The sequence below is a fragment of the Aristolochia californica genome, unplaced genomic scaffold (assembly GCF_029961685.1).
Source record: "Aristolochia californica isolate CCGP_79_NKW_82.1479 unplaced genomic scaffold, dmAriCali1.0.hap1 SCAF_10, whole genome shotgun sequence".
Classification (NCBI taxonomy): domain Eukaryota; kingdom Viridiplantae; phylum Streptophyta; class Magnoliopsida; order Piperales; family Aristolochiaceae; genus Aristolochia; species Aristolochia californica.
In genome coordinates, this window is record NW_027181771.1 from 5,744,257 (window position 1) to 5,769,983 (window position 25,727).

At 36.6% G+C, this 25,727-nt stretch overlaps 3 protein-coding genes across 3 annotated transcripts; 1 reads left to right on the forward strand and 2 right to left on the reverse strand.

The window, feature by feature from the left end:
* Positions 1-8,137: 8,137 nt before the first annotated feature.
* On the reverse strand, positions 8,138-8,715 carry LOC137942831 (RING-H2 finger protein ATL79-like). Its single transcript, XM_068788563.1, has one exon. It carries the CDS (start codon positions 8,713-8,715, stop codon positions 8,251-8,253), a length of 465 nt encoding a protein of 154 aa, XP_068644664.1. The 3' UTR covers positions 8,138-8,250.
* Positions 8,716-15,237: 6,522 nt separating this feature from the next.
* On the reverse strand, positions 15,238-15,708 carry LOC137942832 (RING-H2 finger protein ATL52-like). The gene has a single exon (XM_068788565.1). It carries the CDS (start codon positions 15,706-15,708, stop codon positions 15,238-15,240), a length of 471 nt encoding a protein of 156 aa, XP_068644666.1.
* A 7,480-nt stretch (positions 15,709-23,188) lies between these two features.
* Positions 23,189-23,707, forward strand: LOC137942833 (RING-H2 finger protein ATL52-like). The gene has a single exon (XM_068788566.1). It carries the CDS (start codon positions 23,189-23,191, stop codon positions 23,705-23,707), a length of 519 nt encoding a protein of 172 aa, XP_068644667.1.
* The last annotated feature ends 2,020 nt before the right edge of the window (positions 23,708-25,727 follow it).

The window sequence follows — 25,727 nt, forward strand, 5'->3', positions numbered from 1 at the left end:
AAATAAAATGTTAAAAACAAATTGCAATGAAAATTGCTTCATGCTAAAAGTATTACAGCATCAATTGTTAAATACTTATTCAAAAAATTTCTATACAGTTTTCTACTCCATCTTAGTAGGAAAATCTTAATTAGAAAATTATATGATTTTTAATAAGAATTTTTAATTATAAAAATGTTTAAAAAAAACATGAGACACTAATAGTTCATAGAAACTTATTTCTATAAAATGTATTTTTAATTTTTTTCATGAGCTATGAGGAAGGAGAGTTTAAGGAAAAAGTTTTTTTTTTTCTTTACGATCTCGGACGTGCGAGATCATCTTCGCACGGGGGAGGGTGGAGATTATTTCTCCCCTAATTTATCCCCTGAACTTACTGGTTCAGGTTTTCTTCCGAGAGCCGAGACGACGTGGAGGGGGTTAAGATGCCAGGGAGGACCTGTCGTCGGGGATGATGGCTGCGACGATGGCGACGGAAGCGGCGGTGACGAAAGCGGGGACATCAGAAATAGAGGCGACGATGAGGAGAGGAAGAGATCGAATGGACGGTGGTAGAGGCGGTGACAACAGCTGATGGGATGGGCTCGACGGTGATGACGGGAGGAAATCCCCCCCCCCCCCCCCCCCTCGCTCTTGCTCACACTCTCGATCCCGATCCCGCTTCCTCGCTTCCGACTCGATACCGATCCCGACTCACTTCGAGCCGGCTTTCGAGCCGACGAACCGAATCCGGCTTCGGTCAAGCTCGGCTTGTTAAGGTAAATGAGCCAATTTCAGAGCTCGAGCTCGATTGATAACGAATCGAACTGAGCCAAAACCGAGCCGAACTTGAGCCGCTAGCGAGCTGGCTCGGTTCGAAGCCACCCTTAGTGGTGGTTCCGTCCACTGCCTTAAGATCTGAGAGCTCTCGCTGTGTCGTTAGCCTCTGTCCAATGAACGTCGTATTCGCTCCCGAGAAACCAGAGCGTAAACTCTGGTCGTAGCTACTCAGTGGTCTTGCTTCACTGTCGGGAATCATTGTTGACATGGTATCAGAGCTAGCTTCATCCGAAGAGTGATCAAATCACCTCCGTCCGAAGAGTTTCCGCTCGACGAACCTCTGTCCGACGAGCTACTATCCGACGACTCAGAGTTCGGCAAAGCCCTCGGTGGTGGTTGGAAAATAACATCCGAGCTCAAAGAAGTGGTTGGGATCTCTATCTGAGCTCCAAGGAGTGTCCCTTCTCGGAAAGGAGAACAAACAGGTTAGTTGTTTTTTCTTGACGTCGGCCGACACTGTTTTTCTAAGTTTGGAATGCAATTATTTGCATAAGGTAGTTTTTGTAATTTACAGAAACTGTGAGGACAAATTTGGAATTTTTGAAACTGTGGGGGGCAGATTTGGAATTATTTGGAATTTTTGAAACTGTGGAGGCAAATTTGGAATTTTTGAAACTGTGGGGGCAGATTTGGAATTTTTTAAAACGTTGGGGCAGATCTGGAAATTTTGAAAACGTGGGGGCAGATCTAGAAATTTTGAAAACGTGGGGGCATATTTGAAAATTTTGAAATTGTGGGGGTAGACCTGGAATTTTAGAAATTATGGGGGTAGACCAGGAATTTGTTGGTAGCGGGGTGGTATTTATTAAAATCTCATCAAAACTTCAATCTTATCATATCAACAAACAAGTCAGATTTCGCTCCTATTCTGTTCACGGGTAAGAACTATAGTGCTTGGGAATTTCAGTTCTGGTTATTTGTCATGGGAAAAGATTTATGGGGTCATATTGATGGGAGTGATCTGACACCTCGCAATGCTGAAGTATTGTAAAAAACTATCATGGATGCTAGAGTCATGACCTAGGTACTTGGATCCATTGAGCCTGATCTAGTCCTTAATTTGAGGCCCTACAAAACTGCAGTAGATATATGGAATTTTTTCACACAAGGAGGCTGTTCCATTGAAGAATATTTCTCGGGCTTCCAAAATCTGTGGGTAGACTATACTGATAATGTTTATGAGAATGTCCTTGTTGTTGCTCTCTCTGCAGTACAAGCCATACATGAAACCAATAAACATGACAAATTCTTGATGAAGCTACTCCAGAATTTGAGATTGCTCGATCACATCTGATGAATCGTCATCTAGTGCCATCACTGGATGCCTGTTTGAGTGACCTTCTGAGGAAAGAGCAATGCCTTGCTACTCAGGCCAGGATGGAACATCGAGTCCAGACTGATATCTCAGCTTCAGTGGCTTATGTAGCACAAGGGAAAAATAAGGGTCATGACATGAGTTCTATTCAGTGCTTCCACTGCAAGTCATATGGTCACTTTTCTTGGGAATGCCCCAAGAAGTCCTATAACTATTGCAAGAAGTCGGGTCATCTCATAGCAGTTTGCCCTAATCGCCCTGAAAAGAAGAAGAATACAACTTTCCTTCTGGCTATAAACAGGATATGGCACATGAGTGTTGGTAAAAGGCAATGCAAACAGAACTACGAGCGCTAGATGAAAATCACACTTGGGACATTATGACTTGGCCTACTACTATTCGGCCTCTTGGGAGTAAATGGGTATTCTATGTCAAGCTATGTTCAGATGGATCGTTGGATAGGTACAAAACCCGCCTTGTGGCCCTATGGAACAGGCAAGAATATGGGATTGATTATTAGGAAACATTTGCGTCGGTTGCCAAGATGACCATGGTCCGTACTATATTAGCCATTGCAGTTTCTCAGTCCTGGCCGCTGCATCAGATGGATATGAAGAATGCCTTTCTCCACGGTGACTTCTAGGAAGATGTATACATGAAGCTCCCCTCGGGTATGACTACCTCCTCTCCTGATCAGATTTGCAAACTTCGTCGTCCTCTGTATGGGCTTAAGCAAGCCCCCCTGGCTTGGTTTGAGAAGTTTTGTGGCACACTTCTCCACAGGTTTACACAAAGTCAGTATGTTTCATCTTTATTATATCATAAGTCTGTCGCGGGCATGGTCATTCTCCTGATTTATGTGGATGACATCATTATTACTGGAACTGACTCTAGTCTGATTACCAAGTTGCAGTAGGTGTTACATGCCACCTTTCATGTGAAGGATCTTGGACAACTCACGTATTTCTTAGGGACGGAGGTACATCTCAAACCCACTGGTATTTTCTTCAACTAGCATAAGTATATTCAAGATTGTATTACTCTCGCTGGGTTGGAGGACACATCTTCGGTGGCTACCCCTATGGAGGTCGGTGTCAAATATAAAAAAAGATGAAGGGACTCTCCTTGAAGATCCGACTCTCTATCGCCGTCTGGTAGGGAGTCTTACATATTTGACCACTACTCATTCGAACATCTCCTGTGCAGTTCATCAGGTCAGTCAGTTTATGTCATCTCCTTGGCACCTTTATCTTGCGGCAATTCGACGTATCATCCGTTGTCTGAGCGGGTCCTCTGATGGTGGATTATTCTTTCCTACTGGCTCCGAGCTTTGACTGGTTGCAAACAATGATGTTGATTGGGCAGGGTGCCCCGATAACTATCGCTCTACTACATGTTGGTGTATGTTTTTAGGGGAAGCACTAATTTCTTGGAAATGTAATAAATAGGACTGGGTGTCCAAGTCATCTACCGAAGCCGAGTATTGTGCCATGTCTACTGCGTGCATTAAAGTTATTTGGCTTTGCGGTCTTCTTACTAAGCTCCAGTTTCCTCAGACCTCCCCTACACCCCCTTCATACGGATAATATGAGTGCTATTCAGATTATGGCCAATCCTATTTTCCATGAGCGCACCAAGCACATAGAGGTTGACTATCACTCTATCCACGATACTTTGGAGCACCGGGTAATATCTCTTTGGTACATCTCTTCGGATCTTCAATTGGCTGATGTCTTCACCAAAGCATTGTCTTAACCACGCATAATTTTTTGGTTGACAAATTGTTGCAAGTTGACTCACCAACATCAATTTGAGAAGGGATGTTACGATATCTTGCATTGTAATTTAGATATAATTTTTTATTATAATTGTTGTACAGTTTGGGTTATGTAAATAGGGTATTTAGAGTAGGCATTGTATTGGGCCCATGGGCCAGTTTGTAATAAAAGAGAGAGCAAGGCACGAGAACATTTTCAGAGACTGTTCATTTTCTCTAGCGCGTCCTCTTCGTCGAGAGTCTAGAGAGCGCTATGCTCTCTGTCTAGACTGTTCCATCAACCCCGTGAGGTGGTGGTGGTTCAGTCCACCGTCATAAGAGTTGAGAGCTCTCGCTATGCCATCAACCTTTGTCTGACGAACATCGTATTCGTTCCCGAGAAACCAAGGCATAAACTCTAGCCGTAGCTACTCAGTGGTCTTGCTTCACCATCTGGAATCATTGTTGACACACATCATTTCGTAAACACTTGAAAATCTTCATGATATGGCCTTTGAGCCACTTTTTGTTCTATTCTCTACATTTCATTTAACTATCTTTTTGAGTATGACAAAAACAAGGACAAAAATAGGCAACTTGGATCAAACGACCTAGGCACAAAAAATTACGCTTACAAGGATTAAAACAAACTATGCACAGATTAAGGGGTGCTTATGATAAAATTGCATCATTTTCTTAACTCCATCCCTTGGGGAAGTGTATTTCTTATCTTTCCAAGTTTGGTTTTATCATCATAGAAAATGGGGAGATTGTTGACCTTAGGTTGACTCCCACATTGATTTTGATGATAACAAAACTTAATTGAAGTAATAACTTGCAAATCTAAGGTATTTCAAATTCTTCACCTTCAAGAACATCTCAAGGTCTAAAGTGTCAAAGGCAAAATCAAGACCTCAAGCATAATGGAAGAATATTTATTGAAGAAGCACCCACAAGGAAGAAGACAATTAAAAGACTCGAGTTCAAGCATTATAGACAAACATTCAAACATAGTCAACTTTTGTAAAAGAGCATTCCAAACTTCCTATTCCTAAAGTACATTTGTGAAATCGTAGCATTTAGGTTATATATGGCATATTGATATGTTTAGGACCATTCCAAACTTCCTATTCCCAAAGTACATTTGTGAAATCATAGCCTTTAGGTTATATATGGCAAATTGATATGTTTAGGACCATCATAAACAACACTTAGAAACATATTAAAGCACTTACAAAAAAAATTCTCATACTTTATAAATTCTGCATTTTTAAATTAGCATTGGAATGATCGATCAACGACCGGTAATGATCGATCATCCAAAATTGAGCAAGCAAGAAATATATTGTATGATCGATAAACCTTAGTTGAATGGTTGATCAACCAGGACATGGCCATTTCATGCTATAATGCATAATCAGTCATCCCAATTGGATTGATCAATCATTGTTGTCCAGGCAAGCAGAACTTTCATAGAACGATTGATCATCCCTCTAGATTCATCGATCAGTCAAAACCTTTCCAGTAAGGGACTTCAAGCATGAACGATCAAAGGAAAATACAATCATCGATCATACTTGTATTACATAGCCAGAGGGAATCTCTATTGAACGATCAACCATTGGCAATGATGATCAACTTAACTTTTCTAGACCAATGGTAACATATCGATCGATCAATAATGATCGATTGATTCATCAATCTCTTACCAGTGATTGATCAATCAAAGTAATAATTTTTTTGAATAGGAAAATAATGGCTACTTTGAGTTGGGAGAAGATATAAATACTTGACCCAACCATAAGTAAAGGAGTGAATGAGCATTTATACGTAAATCTTTAAGCCACAAACCTTTATCTTGCCAAATTCCATTTAAGTGCTTTAGAGAGAAAGAGGGAGAGCCATATACTTTGAAAAACCTTCGTTCTCTTTCAATCATCCTTTCATTCATCATAGTACAAGTTCCTTGATCTTTTCATGTGCTACAAATGAGGTGCCAGCGTCAATCTCTCCAGGAGAAGCATCTCTCCAAGTAAGGGTGTAACTTTTTCCTTTTCTTTTTATGTATTTGTGAAAGGTTCATCTAGAACTTGTTTATCTAGATAGAAAGGCTTAGCTAGAGCTAGAATCTAGGAACAATCTCTTGGAAAGATTGACATTGTGTAAAATTGTGTATTGAGCTACTCGTGGCCAAAGAGAGTCGAAATCTCTTTTGTAATTTTCTAGCTATTAGAACTTAATAGTGGATTTTTTCCTAAGCAAGGGTTCTTGGGTGGTGACTACCACTAGGGGAACATCGAAGACAAAAAATCTATTTGTCCCTATGGTGTGTGCATGTTATTATTTACGACGAATTGCATTTGTGTTTGAATTTTTTTATCACACGCACAAGTTGTTTTTAATTTGAATGTCTCAATTCACTCCCCTTTTGAGAAGCCACATGGGCCAACATAATTCTCAATTCACCCCCTTCTTGAAAAGCCACCTAGGCCAACAAGTTCATATGATATCATGCCTCCTCGTTTACCTAGGGTACCACTAATGTCATGTCATACATCATTTGAATTGATTGATTCAATGGAGTTGCCATCTTGTGTCCCACAGAGATAGAGTATGAAATTCAACTAATTATTATCACTCATTTATGTTAAATTATAGTTTGCCTTTAGTAATTTATGGCTTGTGTATATAGATACCTCCATATCATCTCCATCTACATCGTCTCCATACATTTTCTCACACACAAGGCAATCATGAGGCCTGAGCAAGGGCTCCAAAGTTGATGATCTAATGAGTGACGCCGACAAAGGATCTTGGTGGACTTTAGAGATTTGCATATGAAGGCATAAAGACCCTTTTGTTCACTTTTCACTCATTGGTTAGGCCAAGTCCTAAGGGCTCATTTGGAGGTGAAAGTGGAAAAGTTCAAAGCCTATAACAAAGATCAGATAGCCTTTGCCAATCCTTATATTGAGGTATTACAAATTTTCAATTCAATGTTCCTTTTATTTTTTTCAAGCTTACAATATTAATTTTGATAATGTTTTGTGTTATTAGAGAAGTTTGATGTTGATGTGAATAGTAATACAACGGCACGAACTGTCATGCATCTATATTGGGTGTTGCATTTCAACAGTGTTGGACTACTATGCATACCAAGTATAGAGAGAATGGAGGTTGTCATGCATCTATATTTGGTGTTGCATTTCAACAACGCTAGACTACAATACATGCCAAGTATAGAAAACATAGAGGTTACTCCACAACACTGTCTACTCCCTATAAAGAGGTTTCCCTTGAGGACTGGCAGTGGTTGTGCGTGAATGTGTTTCAAGGAGAAAGTTTCCAGATGATTAGATTTCTAGGGATTTTGTTTTAAAATCTCAATTATTTTTTATTTTACTCATGTCTAATTTCTATTTGCAAATATGTACTCGAGAAAATGTCAAAAACTGTAGTATGCAAAATATTCAACAAACTACAGGGTCAAAGTCTTTTGTTAGTATTAAAGAGAAGATGATATTTATTTAACTTGGAATATATTTTATTGCAGATTTGTACTACTTACATGCACGTGTTCTTCTAAATGTGCAAGATACTGATAGATATGATATTGAGCAATTTCAGATTACTCATCAGTCCTTGTAAGTATAACTCTCTTATAAATAATACATTTTATTTAAGTAAAAATAATCATAACTGACTTTATGTTATTTTTCACATGAAGAGATGCAGCAGGCACAGGATGCTAGTGAGCAGGTTGATGAGAGTGCTATTATGTGTCAGGTTTGTAGAGCTAGGTCTTGCTACATTGAAGGGTTGGGTTCACCGGCAAGGTTCCATCTCTACCAGAAGGACAACTGAAGGACCCCTGTGCCAACGAAATTAAAGAAACAGTGGTAGAGTGTGAAAAGGCTGCCAGAAAATTTGCTCGTAGAGACTCAAAATCCCAACCAGCAAAATCTTTTATTTTCACTGACGGGTTTTAACTTCTGCCAGAATTTCTAAAGCTTCTCCTAGCCCAAACGCGCCAGCAAAATTTTCTTTTAGAAAAGGTTCTGCCAACTAAATTTTAACATCTGCAAACGGATATTTTTTAGAGAAAAACTCATCAACCACCCACCCTCGGAAGATTATGAGATAAGTATCGAACAACGGAAAATTATCCTCTTGTTAAAGAATAAAGATTGATTGAAAAACCAGAGAGCAGAAGAACATATTCCTCTAGAGATCAAAACTCGCCGGAAACAATATTTCCAATTGGGTGATATGTATGATTTCTGACTAACGAAAACTAGTAGAACAAAAGGGCGGTCTTTTACATAGTCAATTGAATTAATAATCAGCAACATCTACAACCTCATGGTGTCTCTGAAACATCTCTCTCCTGCCTCGTATCACCTTCCGGCTCCAGCGAAAGACGACTGATCTGGACGAGTGATGTTGTTCGGCATATCGGGCAAGTAGAACGAGAGTGAAGCCACTTATCAATGCAAGGAACGTGAAAAGAGTGCCTGCAGTGTGGCAGATCGCGCACTTCTTCTCCATCCTTGAATTCGCACAAACAGACGGCGCACGAGCTCTCCCCTCCGGCAACGGGAAGCACCTTTTTGCAATATCTGTAAGCAGGGATCGTTTCCAATGCGGAATTAGAGGACTCAAGTCCGTATTGGGAAGTCTCGGTCTCCTGGCGGAACCGCGGCAGGGTGGGTAGATGCCTCTCCAAGCAGAGGCGGATGATGAGGTAAGCAAGGAGGACTAGAAAGAGAGCCCCGGCGTAGATGCTTAAGACGAGCGGGGAAACTTCCATCGGATGTCCGGCCATGTGTCAGGTCTGCTGGAGCGTAGCAGGGACATAATTGGTTAATCATAGAGATAATAGGTATAAGAAAAAGAAAAATAATGAGAAGGACGTGGGAGGGAAAGGCAGCCATATCTCTTGCTCCCTCCCCTCTCTGTGCCACCTCTTTCGTTGATTAATACTTGTCGGCACTCGCCGCTGAATATTTATATCTCCCTGGATCATTTTCTGGTCGCTTTTTGCTACCAATGGGTTTTGGAAGAGGAACCTCCACCTTTGAAATTGGAATTCCTCCGTTTACGTCTGTTCCTGGCTATGCTAAAAAATTAAATAGGTGGGGAGAGGAAAACGACAAGGCAGTACAGAGACGAGTGGAGAAGATAAGATGAGCCAATGAGAGGTTGCCACTGGTTAGCTTTTAATCAAATGATAACTTGTGAGAGGGTGTAAGCTATCTAACTCATTGGATGTCATGTCAAAGAATATATCGGTAATAAATTAACCAATAATTTTAAAATTATTTTTTAACCGATATTTTAAGTTATTCTTAATCTAGTTTCGTAAATTTTTTGTGATTCTGAGCTATATTTTTAGAAATATTGAGCTAAAGACTACAAGAAAGATGTGAACAAGGACAATAAGAATCAAAGCATGTCAAGCAAATTTTTTTTTTCAAGCACACAAGTTTTTTAACCAAGATTATTTTCAAAATGAAGTTACATACACCACCTTAAAATGGAGTGTTAAAAAACACCCAAGTGTGTAGGGGTGGCATGACTAGTAAATAAAGAGAACTTCCATAGAGATGACATAGAATTGTAATTATGCAAGCTGGTGTATATCCTCTTATGTCTTTTTCTTTTATAAACATATAGCCCTAAGTGCATTTTAGTCATTATAAATACCTTCCCACAACTATAAATATAGCCTCAAGGCATGGGATAGAGCATTCAAAACTCTTCCTCTTGGCTCAAATTCATCCTCACACCTCTCTCTTTTCATCTCTCCTCTCTCCTAAGAGCTAGAGTTCCTCTCTTCTCTCATTCCCATGAGATCTTTTGTGTTTATGTATTAGACCTAGAAATCAATATTCTCTTAGTGTAGCTCTCGTGCAATTTGACCACGCTTTCATGCTCATCATGTGAGACGTTCAACTGTGAGACTACCTCCTTTTGAATGCAATCAGATTTTCTTTCTCAATCATTTTTTTATTGAGCATCTTATTCAGCTTCTTGCTCTTAATAAGAAGATACACAGATTTATTAATTAAATTTCCACATCAAATTCATTAATCTCAAGTTAAGAACAAACCTTATTATCAAGGCCCATGAGTGACGGTTGGATACTTCTTTTGTTGGTAGTTCTTGATCACTTTTTGAAAATGAGAAGGAGGGTTTTTATCCTGAATTTTCTCTATCAAGGTCTTCTTACTTAGTTTCTTTGTTGTCTTCTTTACTTGTCTCTTTTTTTCTCTCAATTTGAGAGGGCATTTTATAATGAAGCGATCCTCGCTATCACATTCTAGCCCTAGTTGCTCACCTTTTCAACTCTTTGACAACTTTGGCCTCTTCTTAGGGCTTGAGCTCGTTCCTTTCCAAACCTTGGAAAAAAAATTATGTTTTCCAAAAAAACATGGTAAATATCAATATCATCCAATTCAAAATCAATAGAGGAACAATTACTATCATTACATGCCAAAGCATCTGTTTTCTTATTCATAGATCATTAATTTTTATTGTTTTTAGACTCATTACATGGGTAAGAATTTTACCCTTTAATAACTCTAAGATAATTCTCTTAACGGGTAAGAGTTGAATCAACTAATCAGCAATGTAACAAAATCTATAATGTGAAGGCGACTCGACCCTTTAAGGTATTTTTCAACAGCATTTACTAATCATCTTATCTAAGTCTAGATTGGCTTATAACATAGCAAAGATTACCTCCTTGACAATTAGGCTCAAAGCCTTTAATCGTTGTAGATGTTACAAGAACAAACACAAGAAAAGTTCAAATCCGTGGTGATTCTACTTTAGCAATTAGAACCTCAACTTAATTTCAAATGAATGATTTCAAAGTATATGCTTAAAGAGATTTGTAAAACTCAATATTTAGAGTTTGAAAAGCAGTAGGATGGCCCAAAATTAAGGTCTAATATGATAGACTTACAACCAACGCAATACCGAACTTAAAAAACTATTTTGAACTTAAACAAATATAAACTCAATCAAGATCAACACAAAAAAACACTAATCACACTGAATTTTAAAATCACAAGCTCGAGTACATTGGTCTTTTGGAAGTCTTCGTTGTTTTGGTACTTTTCAAATTACTTGCAAGTAACAAAGCACTCAAATAAACTCAATCATTTTTCACTGAAACACGCCTAGTGAGCAATGTAGGGTGTAAAATCATTTAAATAGAGAAGATTTAATGGTCTAAAATGTAGTGTCTAAGAGTTGTTTCTCCCAAAAATTGACACTTGTCATTTTGAAAATGTTACCTAAATTGGCTGCCATAAATTAAAAAAATGCTAAAAAACCATTATTTGAGCTAATAATGACAATAGTAAAGTTTTGGTGACTTATGATGATTGAACCGAATATCTGAAACTTCACTCAAAGAAACTTTGGAATAATCTCTTCGAATGGCTATGGTCTGATTAGGCGGCCTTCATAAACTACTTCTTCATATTTCTTCAATTCAATTGGATGGTGGGGTGAAGGAGTACTAACAATACCCTTTCTATCTCAAGTCGAATTGGATAGTATATGTTCAACTGAGCGGTCTTCTTTGGTAGTTAATGTTTCCTTCCTTTCTCTTTTGTCCTTAGTTTTAATAGGTTAGTAAAAAACCATGACACTTCTCTTCATGCCTTCATATGAATAGGTTGCTTGGGTGCTTGGATGAACAGATAACAATAGTGCATTTTCTTTCTCTTGGCTGGTCTGTCAGATGGTAGGTGGTCAGACAAACATTTTTATTCTGTTGTAAGCTTTTTTAGATTTTATACAAGTCACTAATTGCATGTTGGCTGGAGCACTTGGAAGATTTCTTCCTATGACTTTTATTTTCAAAAAATTTCTATCAGATTTTACTTAAGTATTTGTTATCGTCAAAATGAACCTCATAAAGATATTTGGGCCAACAACTCCCTCTTCGTCCTTCTTCCTGGTCTTCTTATTTTCTTCCTCTATGAACCTTCTCGACTTCCTTTAAGATACTTATTGAAGAGGAAGTTTAGTGAAGCAGGTTCATTAAAGCTATCATAGTGTAAGCACAAAGCCAATGTTAATCATCTGACTATCTCCCTTCTTGGTTACCGCCTAATACTACTATCTAGCCAGCTGAACTTCCTAGGTATTGAACACTATCCAACCATCATCATTGTTTGGTTGTGCCATTCATCAGATTAGTTTATCTCTTTGTTTGTGTTTTGGCCATAACACTGATCAATTTCCAACTACCAATAAGAAAATCCAACATATCATTTTGCTACCAAGGAAAACCATGAAGGTGGGAAACAATAAATAGCCTGTTGGCTATCTCACTAAAGACAAGAACTATCCGACATAGATCGAATGTCTCAACAATGTTAGAGAAAGATGTTAGCCCTTAGCAATGAGAGAAGACAACATGGCATTGAGTTCCTTTGGAATTTTGTTAGCAAATTTTAGGAGAGCTAAAAAGTTGAGGATGAAGAGTGAAAAAATCACATAGATCAAAGAAGGGAAATTCTTTTTCACCAATGATGACCAATAAAACCAAAGATTCAATGTTCTTTCTTGATTTCTCACTATAGAAAATATGTGAATGGGTGAGGGTGGACAAGTCTTATTCCTTTGTTGATATGAATTCTTAGGGTTGTTGCTTAAAGTTGCACTTCCATGTTCTTGAAGCCCGTAAACCTTGGAAATTTGCCATCTAAAATAAAAAAACTTGTTTAAAACATAAGGGAAACCTGATAACTAACAGCTCTTTTTGTCATGACATCTACATAGTCTCCTTAATTAGGAAAGCATGAAACAACAGTCAAGTGCTACTTGAAGTGTTAATAATTCTAGGTCAATTTCTCAATTATTGTTGTCATAGTTGAGTCAATTTGAGGGATGCCTCATGCCAGCTCGAGTATTTGACTCTTCTTGTTTTTGTGTGTGGAGTCCAGTTAAGAGTCTTGAGAACTGATTCTTTCTTTGTGTGCTTGCTCTAGGGTCTGTCTGGAACCCCGTGGAAAAGAAAACAAAATGAGAATTTGATCATTATTATTTCCAAAATAGTTAGTGAAAATGAGATAATGATCAAATTCTCTTTTTCAATAATTATTTTTGAAATAATATTGGACAAATTCTTATTTTATTTTTTATTTCTTTTCTTTTTCATGGGGTTTCAAACAGACCCCTAGGGTTTATGCTTACTTCAATCCTTGCCTAATGAATTGAGATATTTTACACTCGATCTTAGGCAAGCAATCTCTAAAGGCTATTGTCCCTCCTCTTTATAGTTCTTTGTCCACCCTATGACTTGTCTTTGAGCCTTTCTCATCTGGCAAAAGGTCCTTTTTTATGTTCTTGAGAATGTCCTTCATGAATGTAGCTTCATCCTCCAATGGTCATTCTTCTTTTCAAACCTAAATGTCTAGAGCAGATGCAAAGTAAGAGAGATAAGAAAGCTCAAGTGTTGAAAATTCCTTTTCTTTTTGTGGCTTTCCCTATTCGGCTGAATCAATCTTTCATGCTGCCTACCCCCATCTCCACCAATTGTTATAGTCATATTTACTAGAACATGGGTCATGCACTTGGGAAGAGGATAGGAGTGCTTCCTTTCATGTGTATGAGAGGGAGGATTGAGAAGCAAAACAATAATAGTAGAGTGAGAGATTCTGATTTGTGAACATATGAAAAGGACTAGAAAAGAGATACAGTCAAGAAATGAAGAAGGTTGGGGAATGAAGAGATTTGGTTTCAAGGATGAGAGAGGATTAGAGATAGGTGAAGGTTTTAGGGCTGACATATGAGATACAGGGGGAGATAAAACCCAGCTTAATTGGGGGTGAACCACCTAGATTCTCTACCCTAAAAATGAGTATAATTTAAGGGATTATTGACTTATAGGACTCCATGGATTTAGCTCATGGAAAAAAAGAGAAACGGCATATTGGGATAAACCAGGAGGAAGAAAGAGGTTATAGACTTATATCCTAAGCCCCCTCCCCTGAAGTTCAATTTACATATAAATTAAGTCACAATATTACAATAATATCCCTAATAATTAAATTAATTACATCAATGTCATCTCTATGATATGACTCTTTATTTGCCATCTTGCCATCATTGTATGAGCATGTGGACCTTCTCCTTGGTCTATGGGCTTGAACCCATCTTGCACACATTTGGACGTGTGGGCATTCTTTGGTCGTGTAGGTTTGGACCTATCTTCCCACATCCCCCCTCAAGTTGGAGGTTAGAGAACATCATAAACGTCCAACTTGGTGCAAATGGTATATAGGATCTTCCCATATAAAAAATGGCAGTCTACCATATCTTCCAACAGAGATAAATGTTTCTACTTGCATTAATTAAGTGCTCATACAATTTTCAAATTTATCTTAACCCTAATTTGTTGACTATTATAATGCCAAGACTCCTAGTTTTATAAGACACTCTTACATCCACATCTAAATTACTCTTTGATACGAATTAATTTGGTTAAGTTCAAACTCGGTCAATGTGAACTTTTCTTCCTATGACCTTACTCTAGTAACATTATTTTTAAAAACCAAATAGCTATAGGATTATGGGAGGGAAATTTAAAAATAGATCTAATTTAGACTTTTCCATAAAATTCAAAATTTTCAATAACCAAAATTTCTCATTCCACAAAACTTTCAAATGTAGAAATTTAATAAATCCTAGCTCTGATATCAATTGTTATGCCCAAATATATATAAAATACATTTAGGAAATGATAAACAAATATGAATTTTTATAAATTTCAAGATTTTGCAACATTGAAGTACTTGCAACTTTGCAAAAATTCCTCCTATTGCTAAAAGTCCACAATCCTCTTTTATGACTACTCACACATCCCTCTCTCTCAAGAGATGTTTGGGTACTTTTCATAAATTACTTTGGCCTCCTCAGAACATGCTTATATAGAGTGATACGGCCAACAACCTATTAGACTCCAATAATTGAACACTCTTAATGATTCTTCCCAGCTATCTTCCATCACCTCTTAAACTCAAATTCCAATCACATGAGGCATCCCCAATGGGGTTCCAACTTTATCTGATCGATGGAACCAATGCTATGAGTACTATTTGATGATTCTGGATCCTCAAAACTATTGTTTTTATAAACGAAATGCAAAAATTAAATCTCGGGCAATCCCTTCTTCAACTAAGCTCTCTGCAACCATCATTAGATGAAGAGGAGACGTACGAACTCCAATTCCCAGTTCAGTCCTAAGTTGGATGAAACAAAAAAGAAAAAAAAAATCGAAAAGACATGTACAAATGGCTATCAATTCGGTCGAATGGGTTCTACATCAACCACCGATATTGGGCAACCCGCCGGAATGCGGGGACGGAGCCAGCCCAGGAGACTGCGCCACCAGTGTGGCCGTTCGACAGAGGGGGCAGCTGGAGTGGGAGGAAAGCCACATATCAATACATGGAACGTGAAAACAGTGCAGACACTCCGGCAACAAGCGTACATCTTCTCCTTCTTTGAACTCGCTCAAGCACACTGCACACGTCTTGTCTGCTCCGATCACCGCGGGAGCAACTTCTTTGTTGCTGTATTTGTAGGCCGGGATCAACTGCACGGCGGAGAGATTGACATCGCTCGTGGTTTCTCCGCCGTCCTGGTACGAGTCAGGAGGGGGTTGAGGCGGCTGCCGCTGCCCGCACCGTCCGGCGGTTATCCACTGGTAAATGGTGAGGATGATAGCTGCTGAGACGAACCCGGCGAAAGCGATGAAGAACGGGGAGATGCTGTTGGGGCCTTCTTCATCCATGTCTACGGAAGAAGGCAGAGCATGACCAGATGATTATGTCGAAGATTAGTTAACAAAACGCAGCGGCGTTCATTACAAGGTGTTAATTGCAGTAATATTTGAACAGATGGAAGGAACGGCTGGATGGCGATCGAAATAAACGAAATTATCCGATGGATCAGAATAATTTCAACTTTCAACGGAAAAATGGTCCTGTTTTCTTGTCTTTTTTCGAGAGGTTTGTAGAATTGAATAAATTATTTCTAACATTAGTTAATCCACAATGATTAGACATTTGACAAGTACATTGATACTCACGAAACAGGATTCAAATAAGATAAAATGTATATGCCAAAAGGTCCAAAGTCTTGGTCGTCTAGGCAGACTTTGTAGGCACAAAACTATCCATAATACTATTGTATCAACATCCTATGTAGCCCTTCTCTATCATAAATTTCTCTTGGGAACAACTTTGTTACCTAGTTCACATGGTGGATAATCCTTTTTTATTGATTCTATCTTTCAAATTTTGAACATGATGAGAAGATTCGTTTACTTTGGTATCACATTTAAGTTAATGGCTGATAAATCAAAAGTTACAAAATCAACAAACTTAGATGTTTAACATTATTGAAAAGTAGATATGGAAGAGTCTTATATGACTCTCACAATAAGAAATCTTCAATAGTTAAAATTATTATGGAACGAGGTCTCACAAAAGAGTTTCACTTAAAAATGTGTTTTAGTTATGTTAGTCTTCTATTTATGTTCAATTGTTTAATTATGTTAGGACTTATCGTTAAGTGTTAGACTTTGGTTGTAATTGGGACAAAGGTAGTTTAATTGTAATTAAACTCTACTACTTTTCTCTATTATAAATAGGGGCTCATGTACTCATATTACAATAAGTTGGTGAAGTTTTTCTCTTTTCCATAAATTCAAAAGACGTGTTGTGTAAAATGATTTATATCTTTAATCTCCATAAAATATTAATAGGACTAGTGGTTGGTACCATAGCTGCTACCACCACCGCTTTAAGTATGTTCCCTGCCACTTCATCCTCTTCATCCTAGAAAATTGACTCAAGGGCCTCCAAGCATCTCACATGCAACAAAGGTCTACTCCACTCTATCTCTTTTTGTCTCTCGGGTAAATTTGTTATTGTAGCTGATGGATCCCAGACTAAAGTTCTCCGTAAAGAATCCACATATGTTACACTATCACTTCCGCTCATAGATATCCTTTTTGTTCCTATCTTTCCCTTGAACATTTTATCTTTTAGTTAGCTTACTCAACATTTTAATTGTTTTATCACTTTCTCACCCACTACTTATGTGTTTCAAGATCTTACAATGAATTAGGTGATTAGTAGAGGTTGTGAACAAGAGAGGCTCTACTACCTGAACGTGCCTCAAATAAATGTCGTCTCAACCAAAGCACACTGAAGCGAGTCCATGGAACAATCAGTTGGGACAACCATTTGTACAATCTCTTCATCTTCTTTTTCCTACATTCAAAAATATGCCAAATTTAAATTGTGAAGTGTGTCAACTGAATAAATACCAGAGGATCACATACTCTCCTCGACCTGAGCTTGAAGGTGTTGCTCATATTTTGTTGATTCACACAAATGTATGGGGACCCTTAATCGTCTCAAACATTTCCTGAGTTAAGTACTTTATTACCATCATTGATGATTTTATTTTTACCACAAGGATATTTCTTTTTAAAGAGCAAACTGAAATTTCATCAATCTTTAAATCCCTTCATGCTATGTTGATCAATCAATTTGGTCAGAACTTCGGTCTTATAGTGCCAAAGAATATATCTCTAGTGACCTTGACTCCTTTTGTCAAGAAAATGGCATTATCCATCAGATGTCTTGTGTCTACACCCCTTAATAGAAGGGTGTAGTAGAACGAAAGAACCGTCATCTTCTAGAGGTAGCTAGCATCTTATTATATACCATGTAAGTACCATACTTTTACTGGCCACATGCCATCCTTATTACATATTTTCTTATAAATAGGCTACCATCTTCCATTCTCGGTCATAAATCCCTATATTCATTATCGTTTCCACATGGTGATCCTTTTTTGCTTCACTTGAAAGTCTTCAGGTGTACATGCTTCGCTCATGTTACATCACCACTGCGTAGTAAACTTGACCCAAAATTTGTCAAGTGTATCTTCTTATGATATTCTCACACACAGAAGGGTTTTATTTGCTACAATTCTACCCTCCAAATGTTACTTGTGTCTAGGGATGTGAACTTTTTCGAAGACTCCTCATACTAAGAAAATACCCCTCCAGGTCTCTCCTCTATACAAGCCTCTCCTCACCCGGTTGTGCCTCATGCTACAGATACTATTCAACCTCTTAAAGCATTGGCCGACACCACACCTACGGAGTTTGCGGATACCATCAAGGTAAGTTCATCTTCTCAAGTTTCTTTTGGACAACAAAATGATACCCAACTTATCGCCTTAAGGAAAGAACCTAGAACTTGCACTAGGCCCTCTACTTCTTGCCCTAAATCTAATTTTGTGTCTCACTATCGTTTATCTTCCTCAGGTTATCAATTTCTTGCATCTATCTCCTCCATCTCTGACCCATAGTCCTATTAGGAGGCTCTAAGACATCCAGGGTGGAAGGCGGCAATAGAAGAAGAAATGCAGGCATTATATGAGAATCAGACATGGCTTCTAGTTCTTCTTCCTTCTGGCAAGAAACCTATTGACAGTAAGTGGGTATATATGGTTAAATATAATCTAGATGGGTTGCTTGCTCACCTTAAGGCACACTTCATTGCCAAAGGCTATACTCAATACAATGGTATTGAATATGAAGAATTTTTGAACTCGGTACGTATCTTATTATCCATTGTTGCTAACTCTTCTTGGTCGGTCTATTAACTTGATTTGAAGAATTTTTTCCACAATGGGGATAAGAAAAAAAATTTATATGCAACAACCACCTGGATATGTTGTTCAAGGGGAGTCGGTTTGTCAATTCAACAATAAATAGCAATGATCATCCACTACACAATCAATGGAATTCGTTGTCAAATTTTTCACAAACCCAATCATGCTACTGATACATGATGGCAGTGATTCAATCAAAATTATAAAGGTGAAAGTAGTTCAAGTGCTTTAGCAACTCTCAACATTTAACATCTCCAAACCAAAAGAAGACTCACAGCGGCTCCTTGATACAGGTGCTACAACACATATAACAAACAATCTAGGTCTGTTCTCAAACCTATCTCCTTATATAGGGTCAAATAGAGTACAAGTAGGAGATGGAAGTATTCTCTCTATTAAAGGAAAAAGACAAGTTCAAATACCATCTTGTATTGGTACTTTTTACCTTAATAATGTGCTTCTAGTTCCACAGATTAGAAAAAATTTCATCTCAGTTTCAAAATTTACAAAAGACAATAATAGTTTTATGGAGATTCATCTAAATTGTTTTCATGTGAAGAGCAAAAAAAATGGAATAATACAGGCCAACTTGACAAGGTCTGATGGTCTATACTTCTTTTCTCAAGAAGAAAAATCTTTTGCAGCAACAAAAGAATCACAATCTATAGTGTGGCATAGGAGACTTGGTCATCCGTCTTCAACTTTGATTTTGTCCTTAGTCAAACAAAAACTACTTCCCAATTTGAGTTCTACTTTAGACACTTGTGTTAGTTGTCATATGGCAAAACAAATTAATTTGTCTTTTGATCATGTTGAACATAAAGCTACTAAACCACTTGTAGTCCATTCTGATTTGTCAAAATCTTCACCATTAATTTCTAAATTTAATTCAAGTATTATATTATCTTTGTTGATGATTACAACAGATTTGTGTGGACGTATCCTCTAAAGGCTAAAGTTGAAGCCTTTGGAATTTTGTTAAATTTAGAAATATGGTAAAAAATCAATTTTCTTTCAAGATCAAAGTACTTCATTCAGATGGAGGAGTGAATACATAAAGTATCTTTTTAAAGTTTATTTGATGCAATATGGAATTCTTCATCATCTATCTTGTCCTTATACTCCAAAACAAAATAGAATAGTTATACGAAAGTAACATTCCAACTAGTTTTTGGGTTGAAACTTTTCAAACTATAGTATATTTGATTAATCGGCTTCCTACTACTCCCTTACAAAATAAAGTTCATTACTTTTTGGTCTGAAATGCCTCTCCTATTTACAATCATCTTCGTGTTTTTGGATGTGTATGTTTTCCTTGTTTACGACCTTATTACATAAACAAGTTTGAACCACGATCTATACCCTGTATATTTCTTGGATTGTGTGATTTTGTGCCTTATAAATACCTGTAATCGACTATCTATGTTTCCAGTGAAAAATTTGTTGACCAACTCAAATTGACTATAAACTCTAATCATTTGAACCTTCTTTATTCTATTTATAATTTCATATAATGTAAGGATAGTTTATTGTCCAAAATATTTTCAAAAATTAATCAGTTAAGTGGAATCACACATTTTTGACCCATTGTCTGGTCCTTGTGTGTGCAAGTAAGATAGCAAAATATGTTCCCTTTGTCGCCTTCGTGGTAGAGGAAGATGCTCCCCATCCTATGCCGCACCTCCCCTACTTGCACAAGTACTTGACGATAATTCTTTTTTTCAAAATTTCTAGTGATAAATCTAGTCATTTTCCCAAGCTAACAGAAATTGGGTAGAGGGGAACAGAGATACCTTTATGATACTACGAAATATATAGGAATAAATTTGAGTACCAAGCTGGGTAAAGCATTTCTGCCATACTCCTAAAGTAGAAAGATATTTACCACTTAAAAATTATTTTATTAAAAGCTTTTATCTTGTATCTATTTAAAATATTACTATTTTAACGTTTCAAGTTATATAGAAGAGTATTTTTTTATTCAAATTCTAATTTTTTCTTTGTTCAAAATTGACTGAAATTCTAATTCAACTAGGTAACTTGAGGATTAGGTGTCAATTTCATCCATTTTTCTTTATTTTATATTAAATGGAACCAAAAAAAAGTAACATTCTGACCTAATTAGGCATATTGGTAATTCTAGACAATTACCTATTTATCGTTTACTAAAAAAAAATAAAAAAAAATAGGGGTTATTTCATACCTAATTACCACATTATACGTAAGAGTAACTTGATGAATTTTTATTTGAATGAATATATGTTTAAGATAAAACTTGACACAAGTGTCTTTTTCTAAGAATTTTGTAGTGTTCTTTTAAGGATCTTATTATACATTTGACTGACACTGTTCTTCGACTTCTATGTACATGTTAATGTGTTTTTTAGACTTTCCTATGGTCTTATAAATTTTTATAGTTGTTTTTGTTATTATTCCAATTACTCATTTTATTGGTTGATAAAAAGGTAAATAATTGATACTAACAGCTTATTTTATATACCAATATTACTATATTCAAGTATATTGTATATAAATGGAATAAAGTATGGAATAGCTTTTGTTTGTTCTATTTATGTATCTCTTATACCCTGTTGAAGGCTATTTTAGTTGGGCACGAGTCCATTTTAAAATTAACTTAGGTCAATGTGGAATTTTGAGTTCTAATATTTAAATTAGTTTATGTAGAATCCTAATGCAGTTCGAAATGAAGTCAAATAAAAAATCTACTAGGTAACATTTTCTTTAGTAAAAGGAAAATCGGATTGGGAAGAGGAAAAAACCCCTGTCTATATCATAATATTGTGTTTATGGTTCTATCACTAGATTTTTATGGTTGAAATCGACTTAGCCACCTTTTTTAAAGTTGATGCTCCATCCTTATAATAAGACGAGTTTTATATAATTCATATAATTCATATTTAATGTATGTCTAAAATATGCATTTTTAAGTGTGTGAAGAATTATAAATACTTAAGAATATACTTATCTTTATTTTTTTATATTTTTACATTAAATAATTCTATACAATAATGAACCTTTTTACAATATATATATTTACATATATTATATAATTATATGTTATAAATTTTAATATTATTTATTTTAAAATACATATTTGATACTAATCAAAATAATATTTAGTATTTCAATATTTAATTGCAATGTTTGTTTTAGTTCTTGCTAAAAGTGGACACTATCACAACTACAAGAATGGAGGGATTCACGTAATCAAAATTTTCTTTAATCAAAGCCACGAGTCAGGAAAGGACTAGTTCATCAGTTCAGTAGCCTCAAGTATCCCCAGAAGTTCTATATAAATCTCACAAGCGAAGAATTTTCATTTCTTCAAATTCATAAATAGCTTAGGGGCAGTGGAAAGTAAAAGTGAAAGTGAATTATTTTTTTGTGTTAGTGTACAAAATAAAAAATTTAGTGGAAAGTGAAGAATAAATTTATTAATAAAATATTCTTATAGGTTTAACTTTATTAAGATAGTTTTATTTAACTTTTAATTAAGAAAATAAGATAAATAATTTAATTTTTAAAAATAAAAATAAATTAATTAAATATAAAAAATAATATACATAAACAAACAGAGTTACTTTTACAACATCTGAATTATCACTCTTAAATTAATAATTTAATATACTATTAAAAGTCATGAATATAAAAAAATTAAAAATATATATATATATATATCATAAATAAATAAATAAATAAAATATTATTAAAATCGCTAGTGGAGTGAATTCATTTTCACATGTGTATTAACAGGTTTCTATAGCCTTATCCAAAAAATTTCATGGTAAGCAAGCAGATTGGATCAGGACAAACAGACGGCGGCCCTGCCACAAATCTGCACCATGACAAACTGTAGCTTTCAATCGAAGGAAGCGACCCCATTTTTTCTTTATTTTCTCCCGTTACTGAAGAATCTGGTAATATTTTTTACTGGTTTAATTGAATTAGGCGTCTGCAAGTCAACTTTGCTCGACCGGAAGCGAATTTCAATTTGAATTCCTGCTTTGGTATCTGTCTCGTCGTTACCTTTTCAGATCACTACTTCTGCATCGACTCAGTCACCGACGAACTACAGTATTCTTAATCCGTAATTCCTTCATGTTGTTATTTCTACATGTCTGGGTTCAAAATCATAAACCAATCTCAACGAATCAATCTTCTTCTCGATGAAGTTTCATCTGCAGTCAGTTAGCAGTAAATTAACAGCATCTTGAAAGGCCACTGCTTTGGGTACAGGTGAACATTCTTGTGTTGAGGCATCTTCCAGTTCCTTTTCGACAAGCTCCGTAATGGCTGTATCTGAATTTTTTTCTCTTTTAAAACATCTCCATCAAACTCGTCTGGGCAGGCGGTCATCCCTCATTAAACAGCCATTTCCATCATCTTCGCCTTTCAATCAACGCCAACCAATTTAATTAAATCATTCTGGATCCAATAACAACAAATTGGTCATTCTTTAGTGTTTCTGTCATTATCCTTGAGAGCATAAAATCAATGCCTTACCCTTCATCATCATCTTCGGCACCACCAACGTCCGACGCCTCTCCGGCACGCCAATGGAAGATGCTCTCGGCCGTTCACTGCAGTCGCCGGCGCCGGCGCCGGTGGCCCCCGCCCACAGAAGCACCATCTCGCCGTTTTACTACAGCCTGCTGGGGATTGCATCCATTGCAGTCATACTTCTTGCTTACAACATCGTGGTCGTCGGATGGTGCTGGCAGCACCACCGCTCCCGCCAGAGACTCAGACAGTCTAACCATGCCTTCTTGAGTATGCCCAAGTCCGTGGAAGGAATTCCCATGTACAAGTACCGGAAAGAGGAGACACTCGTGCAAGCTTCTCAGTCGGAGTGTTCGGTTTGCTTATCGGTTTTCGTCGAAGGGGAGGATATCCGAAAGCTGCCCAAGTGCAAGCACCAGTTCCACGCAGACTGCATAGATATGTGGCTCTACTCGCATTCCAACTGCCCCGTTTGCCGCACGGTCGTGGTGGTTCCGCAGGCGTTACGCGGCGGAAATGCGGTGGACATGGGAAGCTCAAGGGAAGCTTTGATGAACTTTGGTAACGTGGTTTAAATTTGTCGAGCTTGTTTTCAATTCATTAGCTGCTTCTTGAAGTAAATAAACTGAGATTCGATGAAGCTTAGCTTGGAGTGCACACAGTAATGATTAGTTGATTATTGTCATCAGTAATAATCCTTTTTTATTTTTTACTCTTATTCACACCTATTAGGCGAAGCATATACTTGTAATTGATGTATTCTTTACCACTATAAATAAAATTTAAGAGAGAGGATTAGTAATTAATCACAACCTTAATCTCTCCCCTCCTTTACTTGTTTCATCTCCATTCTTCTCTAGCAGTCCTCTCCTCTTACTTTTTTCTTCTTTTTTCTTCTCTTCTTCTTCCTCCTCTCCTTCATCACACGTGACCTTAAAGTTCAAGATGATGGAATCCTAAAAACTAACATGGTATCAGAGTAGCTTATTTCAGGACTCCGAGGTGCAAGTTGTGATTTGAAGAGCTGAAGTCTTCTTCTTCAGTTTGTGCTAGAATTTCTTGGAAAAACTAAGTTTTTATTCCAGGTTTGATCATTGATGCTTCGTATATATTAATGTTAGATATATGATAGATCTTCTTCATCCATAATTTATGATTCTTTCATGAGATTTATGAGAAAAAGTTGAAGTTTTTCCTACTCCATGAAAATATTTTTTTTTATTTTTTTTGTGGAAGAAAGTTATCGATATTAGGGATATTATAACCTTGTTTCTATGCTTTATACAGCCTTGTTTTTCTTATAAACTTGTGGCTGGTTGATGATATTATTCTTTGGAAATCAGTAGCCACTACTGGATACCTCTTTTTTTTGCATACCTGGGTTGAATTGTTGTAATACTAGCTGATAGATTACTACAATTTGATATCATGAATTCTTGTTTGATGTATGCCAAGAAGGTCTTCATGAATTCCAGTTCTAATATATTGGACAAAGATCTACCTCTTGTTCTAAAGCCTCTTTGATCGCAGAGAGCTCTTATCTTTGGGAAGTCTAATTTAAGAGAGTATTGTTACTCTAGAAAAGTTTATCTTGGGAAAGTTTTGTAGTTGGTTTCAACAGAATCGGAATAGTATTCTAGACAAGAATTTGTTGGCTTTTTGGATTAGAAATTTTCCTCATATGGACTGCCCAATTTGGAAATAAATATTGTGGTTAAAGTTTACAATTACCAGACTTTACATACTTGTTTTACTAGTAGGTTTACTACTCATGTGTCCAGGACTTTCTATTGCATCAGCTCTTATATCTTATTTATAACAATATATTACGGTAGTAGCAGACTATTGTTCTTATTTTTCTGAGGCATGCTTTTGGTCTCTATTATAGCAGCAGTAAATTACTCTCCTCTTGTTATTTAATATTACACAAGAAGGAATTTAGAGTTAAATATTTCTCAAAGCTCGATTGATGAGCTAAGTGCTATAATGACTGGAAAAAAATGATTTGCTTAAAATCACTACGGTTCCTTTAAAATGACTATCTAATTAATTAAGTTGGTCTCAATTGGTGAAAAGGTTCCTCATTACTCGTGATTTGATGAGTCACTTAAGTAAGCTCCCTCCTTCGGTGGATGAAGAAGATAGTATGTACTTGAAGTAGTTTAAAGAATATAAACTAGTTCTAAGCTGGATTATTAACAATATGGAAGAAAATGTTGCAAACATTGTTGTCCGTCTCGAGACCTCTAAATAAGTATGGGATATTTGTGCCAAGTTATAATCCAACGCTAATAGTCTCCAAAAATTATATGATATTTTGTAAAACAATGTATAATACCAAACAACGGGAGAATGTACATGATTATCTTATTCAATTTCGATGACTTCTTCAAGAATAGAAGATTGCCCAGCCTTATTTTTTAGATATTGCGGTTCCTTTACAATGACTATCTAATTATTTAAGTTGGTCTCAATTGGTGAAAGGGTTCCTCATTACTCGTGATTTGATGAGTCACTTACGTAAGCTTCCTCCTTCAGTGGATGAGGAAGATAGTATGTACTTGAAGTAGCTTAAAGAATATACACAAGTTTTAA

What these genes read in the sequence shown, in the direction of transcription:
- LOC137942831 (XM_068788563.1), bottom strand. Translation starts at nt 8,715, where the DNA reads ATGGCCGGACATCCGATGGAAGTTTCCCCGCTCGTCTTAAGCATCTAC.
- LOC137942832 (XM_068788565.1), bottom strand. Translation starts at nt 15,708, where the DNA reads ATGGATGAAGAAGGCCCCAACAGCATCTCCCCGTTCTTCATCGCTTTC.
- LOC137942833 (XM_068788566.1), top strand. Translation starts at nt 23,189, where the DNA reads ATGGAAGATGCTCTCGGCCGTTCACTGCAGTCGCCGGCGCCGGCGCCG.